Source organism: Nannospalax galili, unplaced genomic scaffold, assembly GCF_000622305.1.
Source record: "Nannospalax galili isolate Female #2095 unplaced genomic scaffold, S.galili_v1.0 scaffold25, whole genome shotgun sequence".
Lineage (NCBI taxonomy): Eukaryota > Metazoa > Chordata > Mammalia > Rodentia > Spalacidae > Nannospalax > Nannospalax galili.
This window is the reverse complement of record NW_008355642.1, coordinates 1,511,638-1,535,010: the sequence shown is the minus strand read 5'-3', so window position 1 is coordinate 1,535,010 and position 23,373 is coordinate 1,511,638. Positions and strand designations below refer to the sequence as shown.

At 42.6% G+C, this 23,373-nt stretch overlaps 1 protein-coding gene and 1 non-coding gene across 6 annotated transcripts in view; one reads left to right on the top strand and one right to left on the bottom strand.

Moving 5' to 3' along the window:
- Nucleotides 1-9,469, top strand: part of Rtl9 (retrotransposon Gag like 9) — a 45,777-nt gene extending 36,308 nt beyond the window's left edge. For all 5 annotated transcript variants that reach the window (XM_029556072.1, XM_008852954.3, XM_029556070.1 and 2 more), the window contains 2 exons: nt 3,786-7,853; nt 8,391-9,469. In XM_029556072.1, coding sequence (XP_029411932.1) covers nt 3,867-7,853; nt 8,391-8,507 — 4,104 coding nt within the window. In that variant the 5' untranslated portion in view covers nt 3,786-3,866 and the 3' untranslated portion in view covers nt 8,508-9,469. The remainder of the gene's footprint in view (nt 1-3,785; nt 7,854-8,390) is intronic.
- A 3,872-nt stretch (nt 9,470-13,341) lies between these two features.
- Nucleotides 13,342-13,445, bottom strand: LOC115067669. The gene has a single exon (XR_003847040.1). It is a non-coding gene; the product is annotated as a U6 spliceosomal RNA (small nuclear RNA).
- Between the last annotated feature and the right edge of the window lie 9,928 nt (nt 13,446-23,373).

Sequence of the window (23,373 nt, the reverse complement as noted above, 5' to 3'; positions counted from 1 at the left end):
AAAGCATGGTGGCCGGGCATTGCTGGCCCATAGCAGAAGCAGCCGCTTCTCATATCTTGAGGAATCGGGGAGCAGGGTACAGGACTCCAAACAGGCTTGAGCTTAATCCCTAAAGCCCATGGCCAGTGGCTCATGTCTGCCAGATTAGGCCCCGTGTCCCAAAGGTTTCAGTCCCTACCAAAACAACTACCAGCAGTGGACCAAGTGTTAGTCAGACACATGGGTCTGTGGGGGAACAATTCACATCTAAACCATAATACCTGCTGAAGCTCAGCTTCTTTATAGGCAAACCAGGAATTAAAAGGTTCTAGCTCAAAGAGTGTTTGTAAAGATCCAAGGAAGTAATGCTTAGGAAGCACTTAGCACTATTCTTGGCATGTGAGAAAAACCATAATCAAAGTCAGGTACCACTATTACTTAGACTACTACAATTTAGGCATTTGTGGTTAAGGTTTCTTTGCTTGGTGGGATGGGGCACATGTAAGTGAGGAGAACACTTCTAATGTTTCTAATCATGGATTACAAAGAGAGAAAATGATTTCAAAGCAAATTGACCAGAGCTTAAACCCAGCATTCTCATTAGAGCTAGTTCAGTGACCTTGGTCATATAAACTTTTTCAAACCTGCATCTCCATTTGTAAAATGGGAATGGTGGCAATGCCAGGAAACCTAAGTGATGTAATGTGTGTCTAGTGCTTAGCTGAAAGGCTTATTATTGTTGACTGTTAATTGAGTTGCTGTTGGTTGCTAATTTTGAGGTATATAATGAGTTGAATGACTCTATCCACAAATTCCGAGTTCACAAACCTGGGCTATCTGAATTGCCTATCCAGAGTGACCCATTCTGACCCTGGGCTGAATAAGCGCTGAAGTGGTAACAATTTAAGAAGGGTATAAGCCTTCTTGTATACGTGGCAAAAGGTATCGGTCAATTGGCCAGACAAAAGAGCTGAAATGGGACTGGGGGTGTGGTAGAGTGCTTGGGGAGCATGTGCAAGGTCCTGGGTTCTATGCCCAGCACTGAAGAGAGAGAGAGAGAGAGAGAGAGAGAGATAGACCGCACAGATAACACAAAACACACACACATATAGCAGAGAGAGAGAGAGAGAGAGAGAGAGAGAGAGAGAGAGAGAGAAAACACACCATGGTAATATTTCTGTACTTCTGCTATAACTTTGTGCCCTGATTGTAGAAGCCAGGCTTCAGCCTTGTTTATGTGACGAGTCCTCACCTGGCATGCTCTAATCTGGCATACTTGGCAGCTGTCTAAAACCCATGGAGCCTCATGGTGAACACCACAGGTCTGTAGAATGGACACTGGCTGCCAGATTTCTCTCTGTGTCTCTGACACTGGGGCAGAGTAGCTTTTTAAAAGTCTCATGACCATGGGGCTCTGGGAAGGTGTTAATTTTTCCAGGTCCCACTGCCCAGCCTTTCCCACACTCCTTTCCCTATATGTGTACTTCTTTGAGTTTCACAGATTCTATTGCCTTAGATCTTCAACCATAGCCCAGCCCTTACCTCAAACATTGAGCCAGGACTTCCTGGTCTGATTGGTTGCAGTGTCCAGTGCCCTGGGTAGTTGTGTCTGCCTAGCTTTAGACCATGCATGTTTCATTTTCTGAGTGCGAACCCTTCTGGATTCATCTCTTTGATTGTTTCATTCTCTTTGGGGGCAGTCAGAGGTGGGCATAGTGGAGTGGGGAAGAGGCTGATAGGATCATTGGAGGCAAGGAGAAAAAGGGGTGGAGTTGCATAGGCCGAGAGAGCTAAAGTGGAGCTTCTGGAGGGTTGACAAGTGAAAGGCGGCCAGAGGCAAATGTCAGAGCCTATATAGAGGCAGGAATCTGGGACCAGAGAGCCAGAGCAAGCACTAGCAAGTCAGGAGCAGTGGGGCGGGTGGGCGGGCAGGCAGGCTGCTGGGCAAGAGGGGGGTGTGGCAGGGGATAGCTAAGGGAGATTGCAGAGAACAGCTGCTGGTATTGGGCCTTGCTGTAATGAACTGGCACATGGTATAAGCCAATTGGCCAGAGCAAAAGAGCTAGAGTGCAAAGGACACTCTATCCCTCTTCTCTGTAATTGGAAAGGTAAGATCTTTCTGAGTTTTGCCTAGTGGGAAATTGTGTTATGTACATGTTTTTTTTTTTTTTTTTTTTTTTTTTTTTTTTTTTTTTTTTTTTCCTGAAGATGGAAAGTAGAGGTGGAGGACTGATCTTTTGACTCATCTTGCCCAGTGCATCAGTTAAGATTAGGGTAACTGAAATGTCAGCAAGAGACTAGTGTTTTTAAGACATCTTACCTTGGGGTTATCCAGTCAATGAGACTGAGGAAGGGAAGAAGTGGATCATGATAGTCTAGTAGTGAAGAGTAGGGGGCTGTGGAATTGGCTGAGCCTGTAAATCTCTAGGATCACATGCAAATTATGACGCTTCTGTGTGCCTTCTTTCTCTTCCCTGTAAGATGAAGCAAGATTATTGCCCAAATCTCTGAGGGTTGCTGTGGGGATCAAATGATATGAGGCAGGTAAAGTGCCTAGCAGAATGCTTACCAGTCTGTGCATGCTCAAGAAATCCTTGCTGTTGGTATTTCTGCTGTTAGTTTTCACATCATTATGGAGGCACAAAGCCATGAGATTGATGACTTCTTTGACATTGCCCCAAAGTAGCCAGTCTTCCGTTTTTGGCATGATCAGCCTGTGGGGACATATCAATCTTGTGTAATGTCTGTATTGGTTTCCAACTTGTGTTTCAAAGAGCCCCCTCTGGGGCGGCTTATGGGCACAGGCCAGATGGTAAGGCTCTGAGATTGCCCACCCTCCAGGTCAACATTGCCCACCCTCCAGGTCAACAGAGAACTTGGAGTTTATACATGGTACAGACTAGGCTGCCAGTGAGTTCTAGTCTAGGATGTTAGACAAACAATTAAATGCAACCTTAGGGACCCAAAGACCGAGTAACCCCAAGCAAGGTCTGAGATGCAAAGATACATAGTGTATTACTGTCACAGTGACCCTATTTTAGGCCCAGCTTTCGCTAATCTTAGAAAGCTGGTACAAGGGGAATAATAATATCTAAGATCCAAGTAGAACAAAACTTGCGAAGCCTTGTACATTACAGGTGCTTTAAAGTTATGTAGAGTTATTTAAAGTGCAGTGCTTTCGATGCACCTACTAGGTTAGCAATAAATAGTTTTGTAGTGGTGGTTGTTGTTCTTAATGATGATGATGATGACATTAAACAAGGCTTTTACTTTGTAGAATGCTATTCTGAATCATTGTGTAGATAAATGTGCTACTTGAGAAAAGACATTCAAATACATAATACTAGCAAAATCTGGATTAAACCACTGGCAAGATTCAATTAGCTCTAGGAACTAATGATTATCGTGAGGCGAAGGGCTTTTTGATCCAGGTCTGCCAGCAATTATGTTGATTTTTGACTGCTGCAGTGGGCGAACATAGCCCTGAAACCTGTACTTCTCACAATTGGCCAGAAGGTGGTGCTGCTGACTCATTTGATCAAGGACTGCCTGGCTTCAGAGCCTGCTGTTGGTGTTTATAAATTTGGAGACTGTGCTGTGTAACTGGGTGGGTTGGTTTGTAAAGGACAGAGGATGATTGCTCTGACTTCAGGAATTTTTATGCTATTTGATGCTTCACAGTTTCTTCAAACTGATAGGTCCACCTTCAATGCCATATTCATGACAACATATAAAAGCAGGCATCTATGAATTATTTGTCTATGTTTTGAAATTGGCTTTTGACCTCTAAACTTTGCTATTTATAGATTTCCTTGACCTGTGGGAGTCAGAAAGGATCCCTGATGTCATCACTTTAAGACCTCCGTTCACACTGTCTTGTGGTGGATATGTCAATACCAGTACATTCACGGCGATTCAACAGCATGATGAGGGAAGAAAATGCCGACCCCCAAAACAGGGGCACAACTTTCCCTAGACCAACAACAGAGAACAGAGCAGAGCTCCAAATCCTGCATTCTCATTTGCCTATGGTCTCAACTTCAGCCTCTGACCCTGGAGGGACATCTACACAGTTGATGACATCTCCAGCCTTTGACAGTATGACCACATCACTCATGGGAACACCCAACTCTGGAGCACTGTCCCCACCAATAATGCCAAGCTCTGACTCTGGGACACTGTCTCCTCTGCTAATGCCAACCTCAGATTCTGGAACACTGTCCCCACTGCTGATGCCAGTCTCAGACTCTGGGGTGCTGTCCCCACTGATAATACCAGCTTCAGATTCCGGAACATTGTCCCCATTATTGTCCACTTCAGACTATGGGATAATGTCCCCAGGGATGATGACAATTCCTGACTTTGGGACAATGTCTGCAGCGCTAATGGCAACACCAGATTCTACAGAGGTATCACCATTGGCAATGCCGGTTTCATCCTCTGGGGCAATGTCTGCGCCTATAATGAGTGCTTCATCCTCTGAGGCAATGTCCACAACATTAATGCTAGGCTCAGATCCTGGTGAGATCTCCCCACTCCTGATTCCAGATATAAACCCTGGAATGACACCCACACTACCAATGACAACTCCCGGCTCTGAAGCAATGTCCCCGTTGCAAATTACAGATGAGGACACGGAAGCGATGTCCAAAGTGCTAATGACTGCCCTAGCTTCTGGAGAGATATCATCACTGCTTATGTCAGGCACAGATTCTGAAGTGCTGTCTTCTTTAATAATGTCGGCCCTAGCTTCTGGAGAAACATCAACCCAGCTCACAAACCCTCAAGACTCTGAGGGAATGCCCCCTATGCTCATGTCAGGCCCAGACTCTGGAGTCATGTCTTCACTGCCAATGTCTGCTTCTGATTCTGGAGCAATGTCCACACCACTATTGTCTATGCCAGAAGCTGGAGAAATATCTACATTATCAAAGTCAGCCCCAGATGCCGAGGCAATATCCCCACTGCTAATGACAGCTCTAACCTCCACAGTGATGCCCACCCAGCCGATGGCAGCCTCTGCTTCTGGAGTGATGTCTCCACACCTAACACAAAGTTTTGACTCTGAGATCATGCCTGCTCCACCAATTAGAGCCACAACCACTGGAATGATGTCCACACTGCCGGCAAGAGCTTCTGATACAGGAGCAACGGCTCCATCACTAATGAGATCTTCTACATCACAAAAGACAGTCCCAGTCTCTGGATCAATGTCCACTCCAATGATGGCTGTCACAAGCCCTGGAGCAATGTTCACAGAGCAAATGTCAACTGCAGCCTCCAGTGTGATGTCTACACATTTAGCAATGGCCATGCCTTCTGGAGCAATGGCCACGCCTTCTGGAGCAATGCCCATGGGCTTTATGAAGGCCACAGCAAATGGAACAGTGTCCACACAGCGAGTAAGATGTCCAGCTTCTGCGGTGATGTCCACACAACTGGTTACAGCCACAGACTCTGAAATGTCTATGTCACAATCAACAGTCCCAGCCTCTGGGTCAGTGTCCACACAGAAAATCCGAGCTCCAGTCTCTGGGCCAATGTCCACATTACAAATGAGAAGCACGGTCTCAGGATTGACATCTACACAACAAATAAGAACCACAGCATCTGGAGTGATGTCTAGTCCATTAACGACAGCCAAAACCTCTGGATCAACGTCCACACTGTTAATGAGAGACACAGCCTCGGGAGTGACATCCATGCCACAAATGAGAGCTCCAGCCTCTGGAACATTGTCCCAGCCACTAATGACATCCAAACCTTCTGGAACCATGTTCATGCAACAAATGACAACTGCACCCTCTGGAGCAATGCCCGCACCACTAATAAGAGACACAGCTCCTGGAGCCCTGTCCATGCCACAAATAACAGATACAGCTTCGGGAGGGATGTCCACACTGCTAATGAGAGCCACGGCTTCTGGAGCGATGTCCACATTGCAGATGACAACCACCACATCTGGAGGTATGTCTGTGCCTCTGATGAGATCCTCAGGTCCTGGAGCAACACCCACAACACTCATGAGAGCCACAGCCTCTGGGAAGATGTCTAGCCAGCCAATGAGCACTCAAGACTCCGGAGGGCTGTCCACATCACTTATGAGACCCATGACCCCAGGAGTGATGCAGATGAGTGATCATGCTTCTGGACCAATGTCCACACCCCTAACCAGAGCCTCAGACTCTTCAGAGATGCCCACACTGCACAATAGAGCTTCTTCTGGAGAGACGCCTCTGTCACTGAGACCTTCAACTTCTGGAGAGACAGCTCCACCTCCAAGAGCTTTGGCTTATGGAACAATATCTGCCCCACAAATGCCAGCCACAGCCTCAGGAATGATGTCCATGCCACCGATGAAGGCTTCAGCCCCTGCATCGGCGTCCACACCACTAGTGAGACCAACAGCCTCTGGAGGGATGTCTGTGCCACCGATGAGAACCACAGCTTCTAGAGCAAAGTCTATACCACAAATGATGGCCACAGACTGTGGAGATATGTGCCCACTCCCAGTGCAAACTCAAACCACTGAAGGCATCTCTCCACCACCAGTCAGAACACCTGCCTCTTCAACTGTGTCTACACCACTAAGGAGAGTTTCTACTCCTGGAGCTGTGGCCACAGAGTTAACAAGAGCCCCAACCTCTGGAAAGATGTCCACTTCACAACTGACAGCTATGGCCTCTGGAGGAATGTCCAAGCCATTAGTGAGAGCTTCAGCCTCTGGAACCATGCCCATGCCTTTGATGTCATCCATGACTTCTGGAGAGATATCCATACCACTAATGAAAACCATGCCCTCTGGAGCAATGTCAACTCCAAAAACCAAAGTCATGAGCTCTAAAGCTACATCCTTGCCACAGTCGACATATATAACTTCTGAAGGGGTGGCTATACCCCCACTGAGAGCCTCAGCTTCTGGAGAGGTAGCTATACCACTTGTGAGAGGAATGATGTCGATGCCACTACCGAGAGCTACAAGTTTAGAAGGGATATCCATGCCACAGACGACAGCTACAGCCTCTGGAGGGATGTCCATGCCACTAATGAGGGCCCCGGAACCTGGAACAATGTCCACACCACAAACAGCCTTTGGAATTATGTCCAGTCTGGATAGGAAAGCCACAGTCTCTGGAGAGGCATCTACCTCGCACATTAGAGTCACAGGCCCTGGATCAAAGACCACACCACACATGAGCGGTGCAATCCCTGAAATGAAGAAGCCACCACCGAAGGAAGTGCCTTCCTTTGGTATGTTGACCCCAGCACTCTGTTACCTCTTAGAAGAGCAAGAAGCAGCTCGTGGTTCATGCTCCATGGAAGAAGATGCGGAGATTGATGAAGAGAAGCAAATGAAGGGATTTTTGAATGATTCTGAGAAAATGGCATTTCTGGTATCTCTTCATCTGGGGGCAGCAGAGAGGTGGTCCATTTTGCAGATGGAGGTAGGAAACCCCCTCTCCAGTGAAAATAAATCTTTTCTGAGAAGATCACATGGTTTATATGACTCCCTGTCTGAGATAGACATCCTTAGTGCTGTTCTTTGCCATCCCAAGCAGGGCCAGAAGTCAGTTAGGCAGTATGCCACTGACTTCCTGCTGCTGGCTCGACATTTGTCTTGGTCTGATGCCATTCTACGGACCAGGTTTCTGGAAGGACTCTCTGAAGCTGTTACCACCAAAATGGGTCGTATCTTCCTGAAGGTGGCCGGCAGCCTAAAGGAACTGATAGACAGGTCTCTCTACACTGAGTGCCAGCTGGCTGAAGAGAAGGATTCCCCAGGCAACTCAAGCCAGGTTGTGCCGACATCCTGTAAGCGGAACAATGAGGAGGTCATGGAGAATGAACTGAGCTCTCAGCAGCAGACTGAGGAGGTAATGAAGGGGGCATATGCTCACTGTTTCTGAGGAGGAAAACAAGCAGATAATGATGGGGTGGGATTACACTCTTACTTTTCCAAGTAGAATTAAGGAAGAGGCAAGAGGGAGGTACTCAATTCCCAGTCCATGAAAGCCCAATGCAGAATTTTATCACCGAGTGTGGATTATTTTGGGTATATTAGCTATTTTCAGGAGCAATGTCCAACCCAAGTTACAGAGGGCTTGGGATGCTTAAAGCACTGTCTTTTGATTACAAGAGAGCTTACTAGGCTCAGTCCCAATTCTACTTAATGTAAACTTGATTCTAAGGGAGGGACTTCTTCTTTTATGGACTGATTCTACCTATAACCACATGTGTTGTGGACTCAAGTCACTAGGGGATTTGGTTAGCCTAGTACCTGGTCACACTTTTACAAGTCTGATAAATTAGCCGAGTTCTTTGGCTTGCCAGCTTACAGAACTTAACCAAGCAGAATGTCTTTTGTCACAGGAATTGTAGTTCTTATTTCTGGTGTTTTTTTTCCCATACAGCACCAGCATGTTCCCAAACGATGTTATTACCTGAAAGAACATGGAGACCCCCAAGAAAGTCTTCATGACCATCTTCGAAAGAGCATAGTTCATCAGAAGGGCCCTACTAACAAGTAGTGCTCCCTGGAATCTTCTGTGATTTCTGACTTGGCTGCTAATTTGAGGACTGGTTCCTGGACCCATTCCATTCAACTACATCATAAGCCTTGTTGCCTTCACCCTCCAGCCTTCCCCTACAGACACATCTCACCTTACTTCCTACTTGGTTGCCTTGACCTTCTCTTTCACCTACATGCCTGTAACCTGCCCCGACAATCAGTATGGACTACAAGACTGTGTAGTGTATGAGGTTCTGACTCCCATCATCATCATGGCCAGTTCTATTTTTGGTCCAGGGAGAAGTCTGGGCAGGAGAAATCATGTCCTACCTCAAAACACCTTAGAGTGTCTTGCCATTTGTCATCAGGCAAAGTTGAGGAAACCCTGGTCCCATTCCACCTGGCAAGGGAACATAGAGAGAGAGAGAGAGATACCCACTCCTATATTACTCTTTCAAACCAGTAGTCTTGCCCTTATATGCCCCAACTCATAGTACGTAAAATGGGTCTCTAGGGCCCAGTATCCATCCTGAACCATTTGTTTAGACCCACAGTCTTATTAGTAGTGACAGTAACGGCTAACAATTGTTGATAATGTGCCATGTGATAGGTACTGGGCTAAGCTCTTGACAAGCACCATCTCACTACAGTGTTACAGTAACCCAAGTTGGTTTTGTGTTGTTAGCATCTGACCTCTTGATCTGTTGCTTATGGCCCTTGTGCTTCAGTGTGGAATCTCTAGCTCTGACCTCTGGGTGATCCCCTCAGTTGTTAATTGCCCTCACTTTCCTTGGCTTTTGTGCTTCATGGCCATCACTCTTCAAAAGGGTCTTGGTCTCTAAACCGGCATAGCTAATTAGAACCTAATATGAACAGTGTTTGCCTTCAGGTGGTGGGTTATGAATGATCTTCATTTTCTTCTTTTTATTGTTCTCTGTACTTTGCAGATTCTCTAGAGTAAGCATGTATTACATTTGTAATCATACAAATAAAAGTCATTTGTGAAAAAATGAATTGTGGCCAGTTTTGATTTATTAAGTTCTTAAGTTTCTTAACCTTTATTTATTTGGAGGGGGTGGGGAATGGGGCCCCACAATGTATATGTAGAGGTCTGAGGACAACTTTTGGGAGTTGGTTCTCTCTTTCCACCATGTGGATCCTGGGGATCAGATTCAGGCCTTCAGGCCTGGTTAGCAATTGCTTTTACTTCCTGAGCCATCTTGCCAACCCCTATTTCAGGGAGAGAGAACACTTTTTCTCATATAAAAATTTCATTCCAATTAAGGAAGGGGTAAACAATAAGCAAAAACATATTTAAATAATTCAGATCTAAATTCTGAAGACCTTTAAGATAAGAAACAGGAGAATGGGAAATTTGATACAATATGACCCATTTATTTGTTTAATAATATAATTGGGATACTCACAGATCTTTAAGAAACTGAATTAATGGCAAAATTAGAAATATTTTCTAAAGCTAAGTTGGTGGCAGTTTGGAATCAGGATAGACAAAGGGGTCAGAGGCAGCTTGGGGCTTCTGTGCAACAGTCCAGGGCATTGGTTGGCCGAATGATCTAGTGTGGTGGCAGTGGGGGAGGAACAACAAGGGCAGAACCTAAGGCCTCTCTGGGGATTCTAGTCTGCTGCTACATTACCCTAAACATTGGGTCTAATTCCAGGAAGAAGAAAATTATTCTCAGGAAAAGCAAAGACTAGCAGACAATTTGGCAGGCTCATGGTACTGTACGTGAGAATCTGGCTCTGGGGGATGCCTTTAGCTGCCTCAATAGCCAACACTGTTGCCTGAGGAAAAAGAGGGCACAGTAAATTGGGCAACATAAATTCCAGGCAAGGAGACAATTGGCCCCAGGGGACCCAGCTTTCACCCTCTTTTCTGTACCCATTGGCTTACATATGACTCAGTCCAGACCCAAATGGAGTATGGGTATTCATGTTCAACCAGGCTTGCTGTTATCTCAGAAAAGAGCAAAATCTATGGAAAGAGAAGTGAATGATATGGAAGTCACAACTCATGTTGCAAAATGCATAAAGGAAAGAAAATGTCTTCAAAATGAACCTCATTTTCTTATGGCCATGATAATAGAGAGCAATGGCAATTCCTGTGTTCTCCCCCCGCCACTCATCTTCCTTTCATTTTTTTCCTCTCACTAGAGATAAATGGAACTGATGATGGCCAATCATACTCTGAGCTCAGTCCCTTGTCCACCAACCCTAATGGTTATATTTAGAAATGTTTCAAGAGCTACTCAGCCGGTCCATGGAGCCAGGCTATCATATACCCAAGTACTTGGGACCATTTTGCCTGCTGAAAAAAAATGGTAGTTCATGTTTCTTTAGGTCTCACTGACCCATGGGTAAAAATAACTTCTCATAAGTAGGGACAACTCAGGTGGCACCAAACCCTGGCCTCACCTGTGCGTTATCAGACCTCAGATTCTTGAGGGTTTTCTCCAGTTCATTGGGGAAGATTTCTGTAGTTTCATTTGTTCTGCAGCAGTCGTTTCCTGTTGTTCTTTGATTCTTACCCTGCCTTGTGGAGATCAGCTAGGGCAGCCACTTGTCCTTGCTCCAGCTGCAGAAGAGGCCTATTGGGGTTGGGAACGTGGATTCTGGGGCATTACCAACTACACAATGAGAGGTCTAAATAGTGCTGCCCTCCAGTTATGGTTTGAACCTTGAATGTCCCCTATATATAGGCTCATGTGTTGAAGACTTGGTCCCCAGCTGGTAGCACTATTTTTGGAGGTGCTGGAAACTTAAGAAGTTGGGGCCAAGTTTGAAGATGTAGGTAAGGAGAAACTATGTCTTGGCCCCTTCCAGTCTGTCTCTTTCTGCTTCCTGGGTACCACGAGTTGAGCGTCATCGCTTAGAAGCAGTGACCCAGGGCCAGAAACTTGTGAAATAATGAGACAAAACAAATCTTTCTTCATTTTGAATTGATTATATGAGGTATTTCGTTACCGCAATGAAGAGTTGAACACATCTGCTTTCGAATAGCTTTGGGTGAAGATACTGATAGTTCACTCAAAGGGTAGGAATGCCCCTTTCAGTTGTATGCCATACTTTGTCACCTGGACACTGAAATAACATTACTTTTGCTCTGTGTTCCTGTGAGAAAAATACCACCAGTTCTGAGAAGTGGGTGGTCTTATTGATCTTGTTTTACAGACTGTGAACCTTAGGCCCAGAGAAGTTAAGTAACTGGCCCAAAGCTACAGGGAAAAGAAGCAGCAAAGCTGGAATTTGAACACATAAAATCTGTCCCTAGATCTCTACACAACTGCTCCACTATATATAAAGTTTTATTGTTTTAGCCAAATGTCCCCCCTGAGGACTCACTGAACAAATTTGTTGCTGAACAACAGCCAACATTTGAAGCTCATAAAACTGGAAGTATGAATAAAAATAATCCTACTTTCTGTCCTTCCCCAATATAACTCTAGATATGAATTTTTCTTACCATTTGGGAAATGTCTTCAGCATTCAAAGTCAAGAATTAATAATTGTGAAGCATCAGTAACCTCAGGAGGTTCTATTCACTGTCTAGCTATGACCTCAGAGCAGCTCTGCCTTAGGTCTGAGCTATCAGCGAAGAAGGAAGCTAAAATTCTCCCCCAGGCACCTCTCAATGAGGTGGAAGAGATTTTTATGGTTATACCAAGTGCTGACTTCTTTTTAGCACTTATTTTTCAATATGTTTTTGTTTCTTCTTCATGAAATGGGGGGAGAAAATAAAGAAGGAAAGTGATTATATATTATATATTTCATATCTCCTGTGGAAGGTTTTTCTGGTTCTAACACTGGAAGAGAATATACACACTGAAAAGGCCCTAGACCCTGTTTTGGCAACTTAATAGAAGCAATCCAGAATCTAGAGTTTTTTTCCAACTCAAATCAAGGCTGGAGAAAGGGTCGGGAAGACTCATAGCTGAACCTGAACTAAAGAAAAGGTAATCCCTAGGGGCACCCAAACGAAAGCAGGATCTTACCAGTACACCAGTACACTAGTAGTCTCTTAGCTCCTCTAGGGCCAATATAGGTCAGTGAGGAGAGATTTTGACTGACAAAGGGACATTTACACAGAAGCCAGGACCCAAATTGTGACCTTCTAATTCTACATATACACTCTACTACCAGTCAAGATTCAGACATATTCTTCTTAAAAAAAAAATTGTGGACTTGCCAGGCGTGGTGGTGCACGCCTTTAGTCCCAGCACTTGGGAGGCAGACACAGGCAGATGTCTGTGAGTTCAAGACCAGCCTGGTCTACATAGTGAGTTCCAGGCCAGCTGGGGCTACAGGGAGACCCTGTCTCAAAAAGACCAAAAAAAAAAAATTGTGGACTGAGTGTCTTATAGGGATGTGACTCTTATCAGGGCCAGTGAATGGACCCACATTGAAGGACATTTGGGGACACAAATTAGACTCCATAGGCCATACACACACACACAGAGAGAGAGAGAGAGAGAGAGATAGAGAGAGAGAAAGAGAGAGAGAGAGACAGAGAACATTAAATTGACTGGGAGTTATGGATAAGGGAGGGGATCTATATACCATCAAATTGTATCATATGATAATTGCAACAATGCAATAAAATCAAAATGTGGACAGGGTTGGCAAGAGGGCTCATCAGGTAAAAGTGCTTACTGGGAAAGTCTGATGACCTGAGTTCAATTCCTGGAATCCATGGTGGAAGGAGAGAATTGACTCTCAAAAATTGTCCTCTGACATCCACATGTGTGCCATGGCATAGTGTATACTCCTCACCCTCATCTCCCCCCCCCTCACACACACACACACACACACACACACACACACTAAAAGAAAATTAAAAAAAACATGGGCTTCTGTTTACATTGGTGTATCATATTTAAGCAAGAGCCATGCTAATCTTCTCTGTAGTTTCGATTTTAGTGCTTATAACACTAAAAAGCATAAAGCAGACATTTTCTGACAGACGCTTGGATGATTCTCCTTTCATATAAAAGGTGCTGCACTCACAGCTAAATCAGACCTGGAAAAGCTGGTAAGATTTCAGAAAAATTAAAGTTCCAGCATGTGACAACCTTTGTGGAGATGCTCATTGGTCTAAGCACTGATGTAGACATTAATATTTAATAGTCAGATTTGCTTTCCCATAGTTTCCTCTGCTATGATAAATTTTTGGTAATAGCTTTATTGAGATATACTTCACATACAAAGTATCATCAATTTAGTGTAGAATTCATTTGCCATTCTCCCCATGCTTCAGAAACCATTTATCTATTTTCTGTCCCTATAGGTTAACCTATTCTGGACATTGCACACTATTGGAATCATATGTGGTTTTTATAACTGGCTTCGTACACTTACTGTAATGTTTTCAGGGTTTGTCTATGTTATGGCATGTGTCAGTGCTTCATTCCTTTTCTTAGCTGAACAGTATCTCATTGTATGCACATACTGTGTTCTACTTATGCATATGTATACTGCTTCTACAAACATTCATAAACAAATTCCCATGTGAAAATGCATTCTTCTCTTATTATTATTATTTTTTAAGTTATCACACAAATTAATAATTTAATCATGGAATTCCATATATGCTTTGATTTCTTGACTACCCATACATTTTCGCTCCATTAAGTAGATAGCTAACCCTTTGTAAAACCGACAAACTAGTTTTCCAAAGTAGGAGGACCATTTTCCTTTCTCATCAGCTGAGTGAGGGTTATTACTCGTTATTACTTTTTTTGTGATGCTTGGATTGAACACAGGGCCTCATGCACGCCAGGCAAGTACTCTACCACTGAGCTCCATCAATAGCCCTTCACCTTTTCAATCTAGTCATCTCAGTGGGCAAAGTGGTATCTCATTCTGGTTTTGAATTGCATCTCCCTCATGGATAATAATACTGATCTTCCTTCTAATATATTTTATTAGGAATTTAACTGTTCTGAAACTTATTAGGAGAAGTATTGTTGGAAATATGCTGAGGATATGTTCAGCTAACTTTTATCCCACTCTCAACTCTGCTAATCAGGGGAGGAGGTTCAGGAAGGCAGATTCTTCCCGCTGGCTCAGACCTGCAATAACTTTCTTTCAACTATCACCATGTACAACTGTGTTTATTCTGAATTAAGGTGAGTGGGGGCTTGCCTGCTGGAATTTGCAGCACACCTAGAAACCCTATTTCATAACAGAATTCCCAGGGATTTGTGGTCAGTCTTGTATATTCTTCCTTCTTGCATTAAAATTTTAAATAAGCTAAAGAAAGAATTCATTGTTATAATAATTCATTGACTCCTTTTTTGACTGATGTCACTCAGAGTTTTTTCATAACCTAATCACAGAAACCTAACTACGTCTACACCGAGAGGGAGGAGTTGAGAGAATGTGGGAAGAGGGGAGAGGGGAAGGGAACAAAACAAGATGTAAATACGGGTTCCAATTTCAGCTGTACCTGTGTGACTTTGAGGAAGTTACTTGACTATTCTGAGTCTCAGTTAATTCATCTTTACCATTGTTAAATTATCATTAGGGATCCAACTTAGTCCACACCTCCCTTTCTGTTTGAACATGCTCTGAGTATTAAGAAGGGTCCAAGCAGCCTGGGGAGAGGACTACTGGGGCCCAGGCCAGGGCTGAACCATTGCTAGGGGGCAGCATTGTATCAGCGATTATTCTAATAATGCTGACTGGGGTGCAGTCAGCTCTGGATATGTCAATTGAAAAATGTAGTTTCCTCCTCTTCCACAAATGAAGTTCTTACGAAGGGAAAATAGTTTCTGAAGAACTGTAGAGAAATCAAGAAGAGAGAGGGCTTCTGACTCTCTGATTTCTAACCCAGCCTCTTGGCTTCTGGTCTTCTTTGGATACAATTGCACAACTATCTTTTCCTCTTTGAAAATCCTACCAACGCCAGCAGGAAACTGTTTGGAGTCATTGGAAATTGCTTCCAGAGGTTTGATTCAGAGACTGAAGTTCTTATCAGAGCATTTATTATTTTTGAGTTCTTTTTTCAATGATCTCTATTTATGACAGCCAAAAATAGAATATTTAAGAAATGGGCCTGTTATAAAGAATGATTCAGGAGCAGGACATGGTGGAACATGACTTTAATCTCAGGCAGAGGCAAGTAGAGCCTGGTCTACAAGGTGAGTTCCAGGCTAGCCAGGGAGAGATACATAGTGAGGCCCTGCGAGAAAACAAAAACAGAAACAAAAGCAATACAAACAAAACAAAAATAAATAACAGAGGAGACCGTAGTGACATTTTCCATGTATTTTTAAAACAAACAAACAAACAAAAAGATTTAGTAAGGTAAACCTTGATGGCAATGGAATGAAGCGTGCCCTGGGTAGCCAGCCTTGTGCTGGACCATGTGAGGAACCTTATCACACAAGCCGTGAATATTTTGGTGGCCATAGGTGTTTCTATATTGATCTCAAAATTCTGAACTCAGGACTTGGCAAGTATGAAAGAAAATAACTGGAGAGCGAAGATGGTGGCATGACGGCTGAGGGCAGTGGAGCAATTGCAGTGCCTGGGGCAGCTCTAGGTATAAGGACTTCTAACGTGACTCCAGTAAGAAGATGTCTCATCATTTGTAGCCACTGGGCATGGAGGAAGATGTGAGGGCAGTGGACACCAAGAGAGCCAACTGGGTCCTTGACTGTTAGGAAGCAAACACTGAGTCCTGACTTCCTGTGCCCTGGAGGGAGAAGCAGCCCCCTAGTCACTGAGTTTGGGCTAAGGGGGAAGGCTGCAGCTGCAGCCAGGAGGTGGCTTCAACCATCCCACCGTGCCACCCCGTGTACACTTCTTTTGCCGAGGGGCTGGGCCTGCAAACAGCTACTGCACAGAGCACTAACTCTTGCCTGGCCACTATCATCTAGTGGCTTTCAAGACCTGGCTGTAGTCATCAACAGCAACAGGAACCTGAGAAGCCTACAGATTTCAGAAAATAAGTTGGAGGACACTGGTATAAAGTGACTGCGTGAAACTGTGAAACATCCCAATAGCCACTCATAGAACCTTGGGTTGGAAGTCTGTGTGCTAACTGCTACGTGCTGTAAGGACCTAGCTGCTTTTTCTACCTACAGTAAAATCCTCTGGGGAATGAACTCGTTGGAGAACACTTTGGACCACAGTAGGGTCTTTGTGCTGAGTGAGGCCGTGAATCAGCCAAAGTGTAACCTGCATGTACTCGGACTGTGAATAACTAAATGACTTTGATGAGGAAACACAAACATTACTGATCGCTGAGGAAGAGAGAAATCCCTACTTGACAATCTTAAGCAGTGTGTAAGAGAAATAAAAAACAAGTGTGGAAATTCCATTCCAAGAAACCTGGGAGTATTCTGACCCAAACCATGTATAAAGGAAAGGGAGTGGGCCCTTACTTTGACAGATCCCCAACATTCTAATGAAACATGATTTCTCTGACACCCAGTTTAGATATGTTGTATAAGATGGATGGGGTTTCCATTTACTAATAGAGGACATAAAGTCGGGGGGAAGAGGTGGTAAGGGAAAGGTTAAGGTGGGAGAAGGGGTCTGAATATGATCAAAATACATCGCATGAAATTGTTGAATCAATAAAAATTTAAAAAATCAATAAACACAATACTCATGTATGAAATTAAAAAAAAACCAGAATTCAGAAAACCCTCACTAAATCATTTGATTATAAGCCAGGCATGGTGGTGCATGTTTTTAATCCTAACACCTGGGAGACAGAGCCAAACATCTCTGTGTATTTGAGGCCAGCCTGGTCTACATAGTTCCAGGCCAGCAAAGGCTACTCAGTGAGACCCTGTCTCAAAAACAAACAAACAAATCTTCTGATTGCTAACCACATTTCACAGTGTCCAAACTTTTGTAGGCCAGTGTTCCCACCCATCCTGGGAACAAAAATACATATAGCCATAAAATCTGCTCAAATTATGGCTTCATCTTCTTCTGCTATTGCATGTTCTTTAGTCCCCACTGAAGATGTATTCTTCCTTCAGGACAGTTACTTCTAAGAAAGGCAATGGTGCCTCACATGTGATGTGGTCATGAGGATGGGTCTTAGCATTCATGAAGGGGAAGAATAAAGCATGTGCATTGCAACTTTTGATATATGTTGATACACTTCTATTTTTATGTACCCTTTAGATACTGGTAGTGGCTGCTTAGAACATTGTTGAAAAATGATTCTCCAGTCACATTTAGGATCTCTAGGCAAGAGGGAAAGTGAAAAATTACAGAAATTTCCAAATTTAGGAGAGTTTGACTCATGATTTTTCAAATTTATAATGACATGAAAATGATATGCGTTTAGAAGAAGCCACATTTCAAATGTAAGATTTGAATATTTTTTCAGGCTAGCAGTATGTGGTGGGAACTTGCCTGTGATGCTGGGCACTGGCAATGAGCCATGGGATCAGGAGGAGAAAGGACTATATAGTGTACTGTGTCATTAAATTCTAATGCTTTAGAGGTTAGCTGTAGTAACACAGTTTCCATTTTCAATGTTTTTAACCTTTGGAGTCAATAATGCCTGTTAAGAACAGATGCATGGGTACACATATTTGTAAAATGTCTATCCTTCGGGTAGAGTCACAGAAATTACTGAAGTCATTCCTTATTAATTTATTAATTTAACTTGTTAGTAATATTAGGGAACACAATTTTAAAAAATATTTTACTTATTTTTTTATTTTTTTTATGTGTATGCATGTATTGCCTGCATATAGGTAAATGCACCCATGTCATGCAGTGCCCACAAAGGACAGAAGAGGCTGTCGGATTCCCCTGGAACTGGAGTTATGGACAGTTGTTAGCGGCCATGTGAGTGCTGGGATTCGAACCTGGGTCTTCTGCAACAACATTCAGTATTCTTAACCTCTGAGCCATCTCTCCAGCCCCAGGGAACACATAATTTTAAATACTCAAAGTATGTTATCATTGAAAGGAAATTGGAATATCTTGTAGATTCTCTAGGTAGTTACTGAACCGAAGGTGGCATGCAGCTATCGTTCAAAATCTCCTCAAATGAGGAAACTGAATGCCACCAGTACTCTTGTTTTGCCCATCCACACCTCACTTCTATATCTCTCTGCATGTTGGTGGGCAATAAGGTCCTCTAGACCTGCAATATCCGGTCTGGTAGCTACATGTGAGTATTGAGCAGTTGAAATGTGACTAGTCTAAATTATGATGTTGTTAAGCAAAAAACATACATGCAGTTTGAAGACCAAGTACAAGAAAAATAAGATGCAAACCATTTCATTAATTAAGAAAATATTGATACAGGGTAAAACAATAAAATATGGAATGCATTGTGCTAAGTAAAGTATATTGTTAAAATTGATTTCACATGTTTCCTTTTGAATATGGCCATTAGAAAATTTGAAATTACGTACTTGGCTGACAGTGTGTTTCTGTTGGCTGTGCCGCTCTACAGCTTTACAACTTGCAGCTACTTGGTGAGTGATTGATTGAGTTCTCTCAGAACAAAGCACAAAAATTGAGAGAGAGGAAACTTAGTGATGAAGCCACACCAAATGCCCATTACCGGAACATTCCTAGATGACTTGAGGGGGAGGGTCATATGAGCACATGACAGCTCCTGCTGGGACATAAAATTGAGGTGGACAGAGAAAATTCCCAGAAGACTGGTTGAATAAAACAGTAGGTACCCCTCAATCCGTAAGCATCCTAAACTTCCTTCCTTTTTTTTTTTTTAACCCTCAGGCTCACATAGCCAATTACATAACAGGTTCCATTGATTTTTGCCTTCTTCACTTCTCTCCATCCTGAATGCATCCATCACTTTGTTAGTTCAGTCACTGTCATCTCAACTAGGGCTGAGACAGTCACTGGCAAATGACTTAAACGAACATAAAATATATCTCAGTGACTCCCCTCTCAAGAAAGACATTGGGAGGATACATGCCTATCTTCAAGTCTAAAAGGGTCAAAATCATAACCCAGTGTAGCCAGGGTTACATTGCATGGCTTCTCTGGGAATAGTGTGAACCTTATTTGCCAGAGTTATTGGTGATACATGTGGAAAAACTGTTGTGAGGATCCTTTAACATATAAAGTGTTATTGTACAGACTGAATCAAGGTACAAAAATGACCATGTTTCCTTTACAAATGTTCTAGTCTCTTAGTTTCAGGGACGTATTTGTTTAATATTCCCAAAAGTAAATCTTGTTTAATTTGAAGATTTCTATCTTTTGAATGGTAAGAAATAGAGAGTCAAGTCTAGTGAATAAGTTACATGCTCACATGAGTAATAGTAAGATGAGATGGAGAGAGAGGGGGAGAGGCAGGGAGGGAGGGAGGGAGCGAGCGAGTGAGAAAGAGAGAGAGAGAGGACAGAAAGGAGGAACACTACTGACACAATTGTCTTCAATAAATTCTTAGATAATAGATCCAGTGTCACATATAAATGTACACACTCATGCACATACAGTCTCATTTTAGGAGGGTGTGGAGTTTGAATCTGCATTAGGGGCACTATAGTCACCCCATGAAACGTACTTGGAAATTTTAGTGGCTTAACACTATAGAAATTTGCTTCTCACTCATATAGTAGTTTTGTGTGGTGTTCTTGGTTAAGTGCAAAGCTTTCTTCAATGGAGGTGTTTCAGGAGTACTAGAAGCTTCCATTTTGTACCATGGCTATGTTCTATGGCCAAAGATTCTGTTCCATTGGTGGAAACTAAGAGGGACCAGAAAATACAGTTCCTGACTGTGCAATCACGTCTGTATAACAACTATATTTTTAAGAAAGAGGAAGTGGCCTCCATAACATTTACACCACTATTGCACCAATGGGTATATCTTCCCAGACTTGTATTTATTGTAGCTCACAGTGCTCAAAGCTGGGATGGTCCTATTGGTACAAGAGTGGCACAAAAGTTATGGGGTAACAAACCACTTTCTGATTGGATTTAAGGCATACTCCACAGGATAGAACTCATTCCTGGTGCTGTAAGACTGGCCAAGAACTGGTGGTTGAGACACTCATAGGTCCTGGGGGAGAATCTACTAATATTATTTTTCTAAATGGATATAGTATCAAACTGCCTTCTAAACACTTATCATTATACCCATATATTAGTGTAGTTCTCAGCCCTCAGAGAAAATTGTTTTTGCAGTGGATGGCTGTTAATATAGAGATGCACACCTGGTTCAAGTAAAGAGAATAAATAATCTTGGAGTGCTTGGCTGCCTTAAAGGGGTCATGTATATACCTCTGCCTCAGGATCAGGGAACATCATGAAAGAGGAGGCAAAAAAATTGTAAGAGCCAGAGGGTGGGGATGAATACTTTGAAGTAGTGTCTTCTGGCTATGACAACAAAGAAGGGTTATTGTCCTTATGAGCACACAGGAGCTATGGTTGCTTTCAAAGGCAACCAGCACAAGAACAAGCCAATGGATGTTGCATGTATGGATGGGGAGGGCCTCACAAGGCCCCATCCCTTAGCTAAGGAGCTATTGACAGTTGACGGCTGCTAGCGGAAAAAAAGAGTTATTTTTCTTCAAAGTTGTGGACCCTGGTAGGTTGAACATGGCTACATCCACGTGCATATGGACAGCACTAATTGGACTCAGAAGGTTACAAAAATAGGGAACATGAAGTTGGGAGGGGAATGGAGTGGGAAGAGAGGGGAAGTCTTAGAGAAGTTGGAAGGGGGAGTATGGTGTGGATATAATCAAAATACATTGTACACATTTATGAAATTCTCAAATAGTAAATAAAAATTTAACAAGTCCCCACCTCTAGATTAAGACCTATAATCAATGGCTGCTGAGAAAGGGAAAATCAGTTTTCTCCAGGGACAAGTCCTCTGATAGGATCCAATCCCAAGTGGTCAGTCCTAAGCACATACATGTACATATGACAACATTAAATGTACTCAGTAGGATATATATATAATTTTTATTTTATGTGTATGAGTGTTATGCACATGTAAGTGCAACTGTGTCATGCAATGCCCGCAGAGGACAGAAGAGGCTGTCAGATCCCCTAGAACTGGAGTTAATGGACGGTTGTTAACTGCCATGATGGGTGCTGGGATTCGAACCTGGGTCTTCTGCAAGAACAGTCAGTGTTCTTAACCACTGAGCCATCTTTCCAGCCTAGATAAATATTTTTTTTAAAAGACAGACTGTTAGACAATAACCCAGCATAGAACTGGGAAAATGAACAGCTGACCCCAATCTTATCTAAAGGACTACTGACAACTGATTGCTGCTAGATGAGGAACAGCTGATCTTCCTAAAACAAGGAACTCTAGATAGGCTGACTGGATTCAGTGGATGGACAAGCACTGGGGAATGGCTGGGGGTGCCGACAACACAGGGGACATTAACAGGGATGATAGAGTATATGGGCTCCAGTGGGGGGGTACTATGGGAGGGTGCCATTTGGGAAGTGGGTATATGGATGAATAAGATTGTTTGGGATATTCGGTATGATACACACATGCACAAATCAAATCAACAAATAAAAAATGAGTTATATTTGAAGAGGAAGCATAAAATTTGCTTCATGTTAATTAGTAGAGGTGATAAACATTACTATTGAAATCTACCTGATGACTTTATATCCATACTCAGATTCCAAGGACCTGAGTTTAACTGACTGTGACTAGGAATAATCAGATACATAGAGATTAGAGACGCATGTGCAAACATCTAAGTGTTAGGAGCATTAAAAACAAGTCTTTCTGTAGGAAACAATATTTAAAATGAAATGGAGATCTTTTCCAAAGGTTAAAATCTCATTCAATTTTAATTCAATTTTATGTCTTATAGGGTTTACACTGACTTCAATATTGTATAACTGTATTAATTCAACTGTGAACCTAAAAATTTACAGCCACTTCTGAAAGAGATGTATCTTTGCCCTGGAAATTGTTATTGAATATGTTAAAGCCATAATGAAATGCTTCTTCTAATCATGTGGTTATTAAATAAATAATTTAAAAAAGACAGGCTGTTATTACAGGCAAGGCTGCCCTTGAACTGGGGATCGTCCTGCCTTAGGTCTCTAAGTGTTGGAATTACAGACATGTGCCACCATGCAGCCTCAAGATAATGTGTTCTTTCCTAAAAACATTTGAGTCTATGAGAAATTCCTGGTGATGGTTGTTAAAAAATGCATAGGCTTTATAAAGAGGAGGGATCCAAATGACAGCAAGGCTAATGTCTTAACTGAATTCACATCACTGAATCAAGTTGCAATTTCCCCTATGGAAAGAGGAGTGTTCATCCCTAATCAGTATGTGATAAGGGCCTACAGATCAACTATATACAGCAAGAGGTTCCATTGTGAATATAAACTGTACCCAAGACTGGTGTTCAGCTGTATTCTGGCATACAGATCTTCTTACATGAGGAACTAAAAGACATACTTAGACATTTTTTTCCTTTTCTCCACTTAAAATTTGTTTTTTAAAATTTATATTTGATTAAAACAATTTTTTAAATTCAATAACCACATGATTAGAAGTATTTCATTACAGCTTTAACATATTCAGTAACAATTTCCAGAGCAAGGATACATCACTTTCAAAAGTGGGTGTAAATTTTTAGGTTCACAGTTGAATTAATACAGTTATACAATATTGAACTCAGTATAAGTCCTGTAAGACATAATATTGAATGAGTTTTTATCCCTTAAAGAAGATCTCCATTTCATTTTAAAATATGCTGTTTCCTACATTTTTTGACACTTCTTGTTTTTTTGACATTTCTGTTTTTTAAAAATTATTTATTTAATAACCACATAATAAGAAGAAGCATTTCATCACAACAGCATTGACATATTCAATAACAATTTCCAGAGCTAAGATGCATCTCTTTCTAATTGGCTGT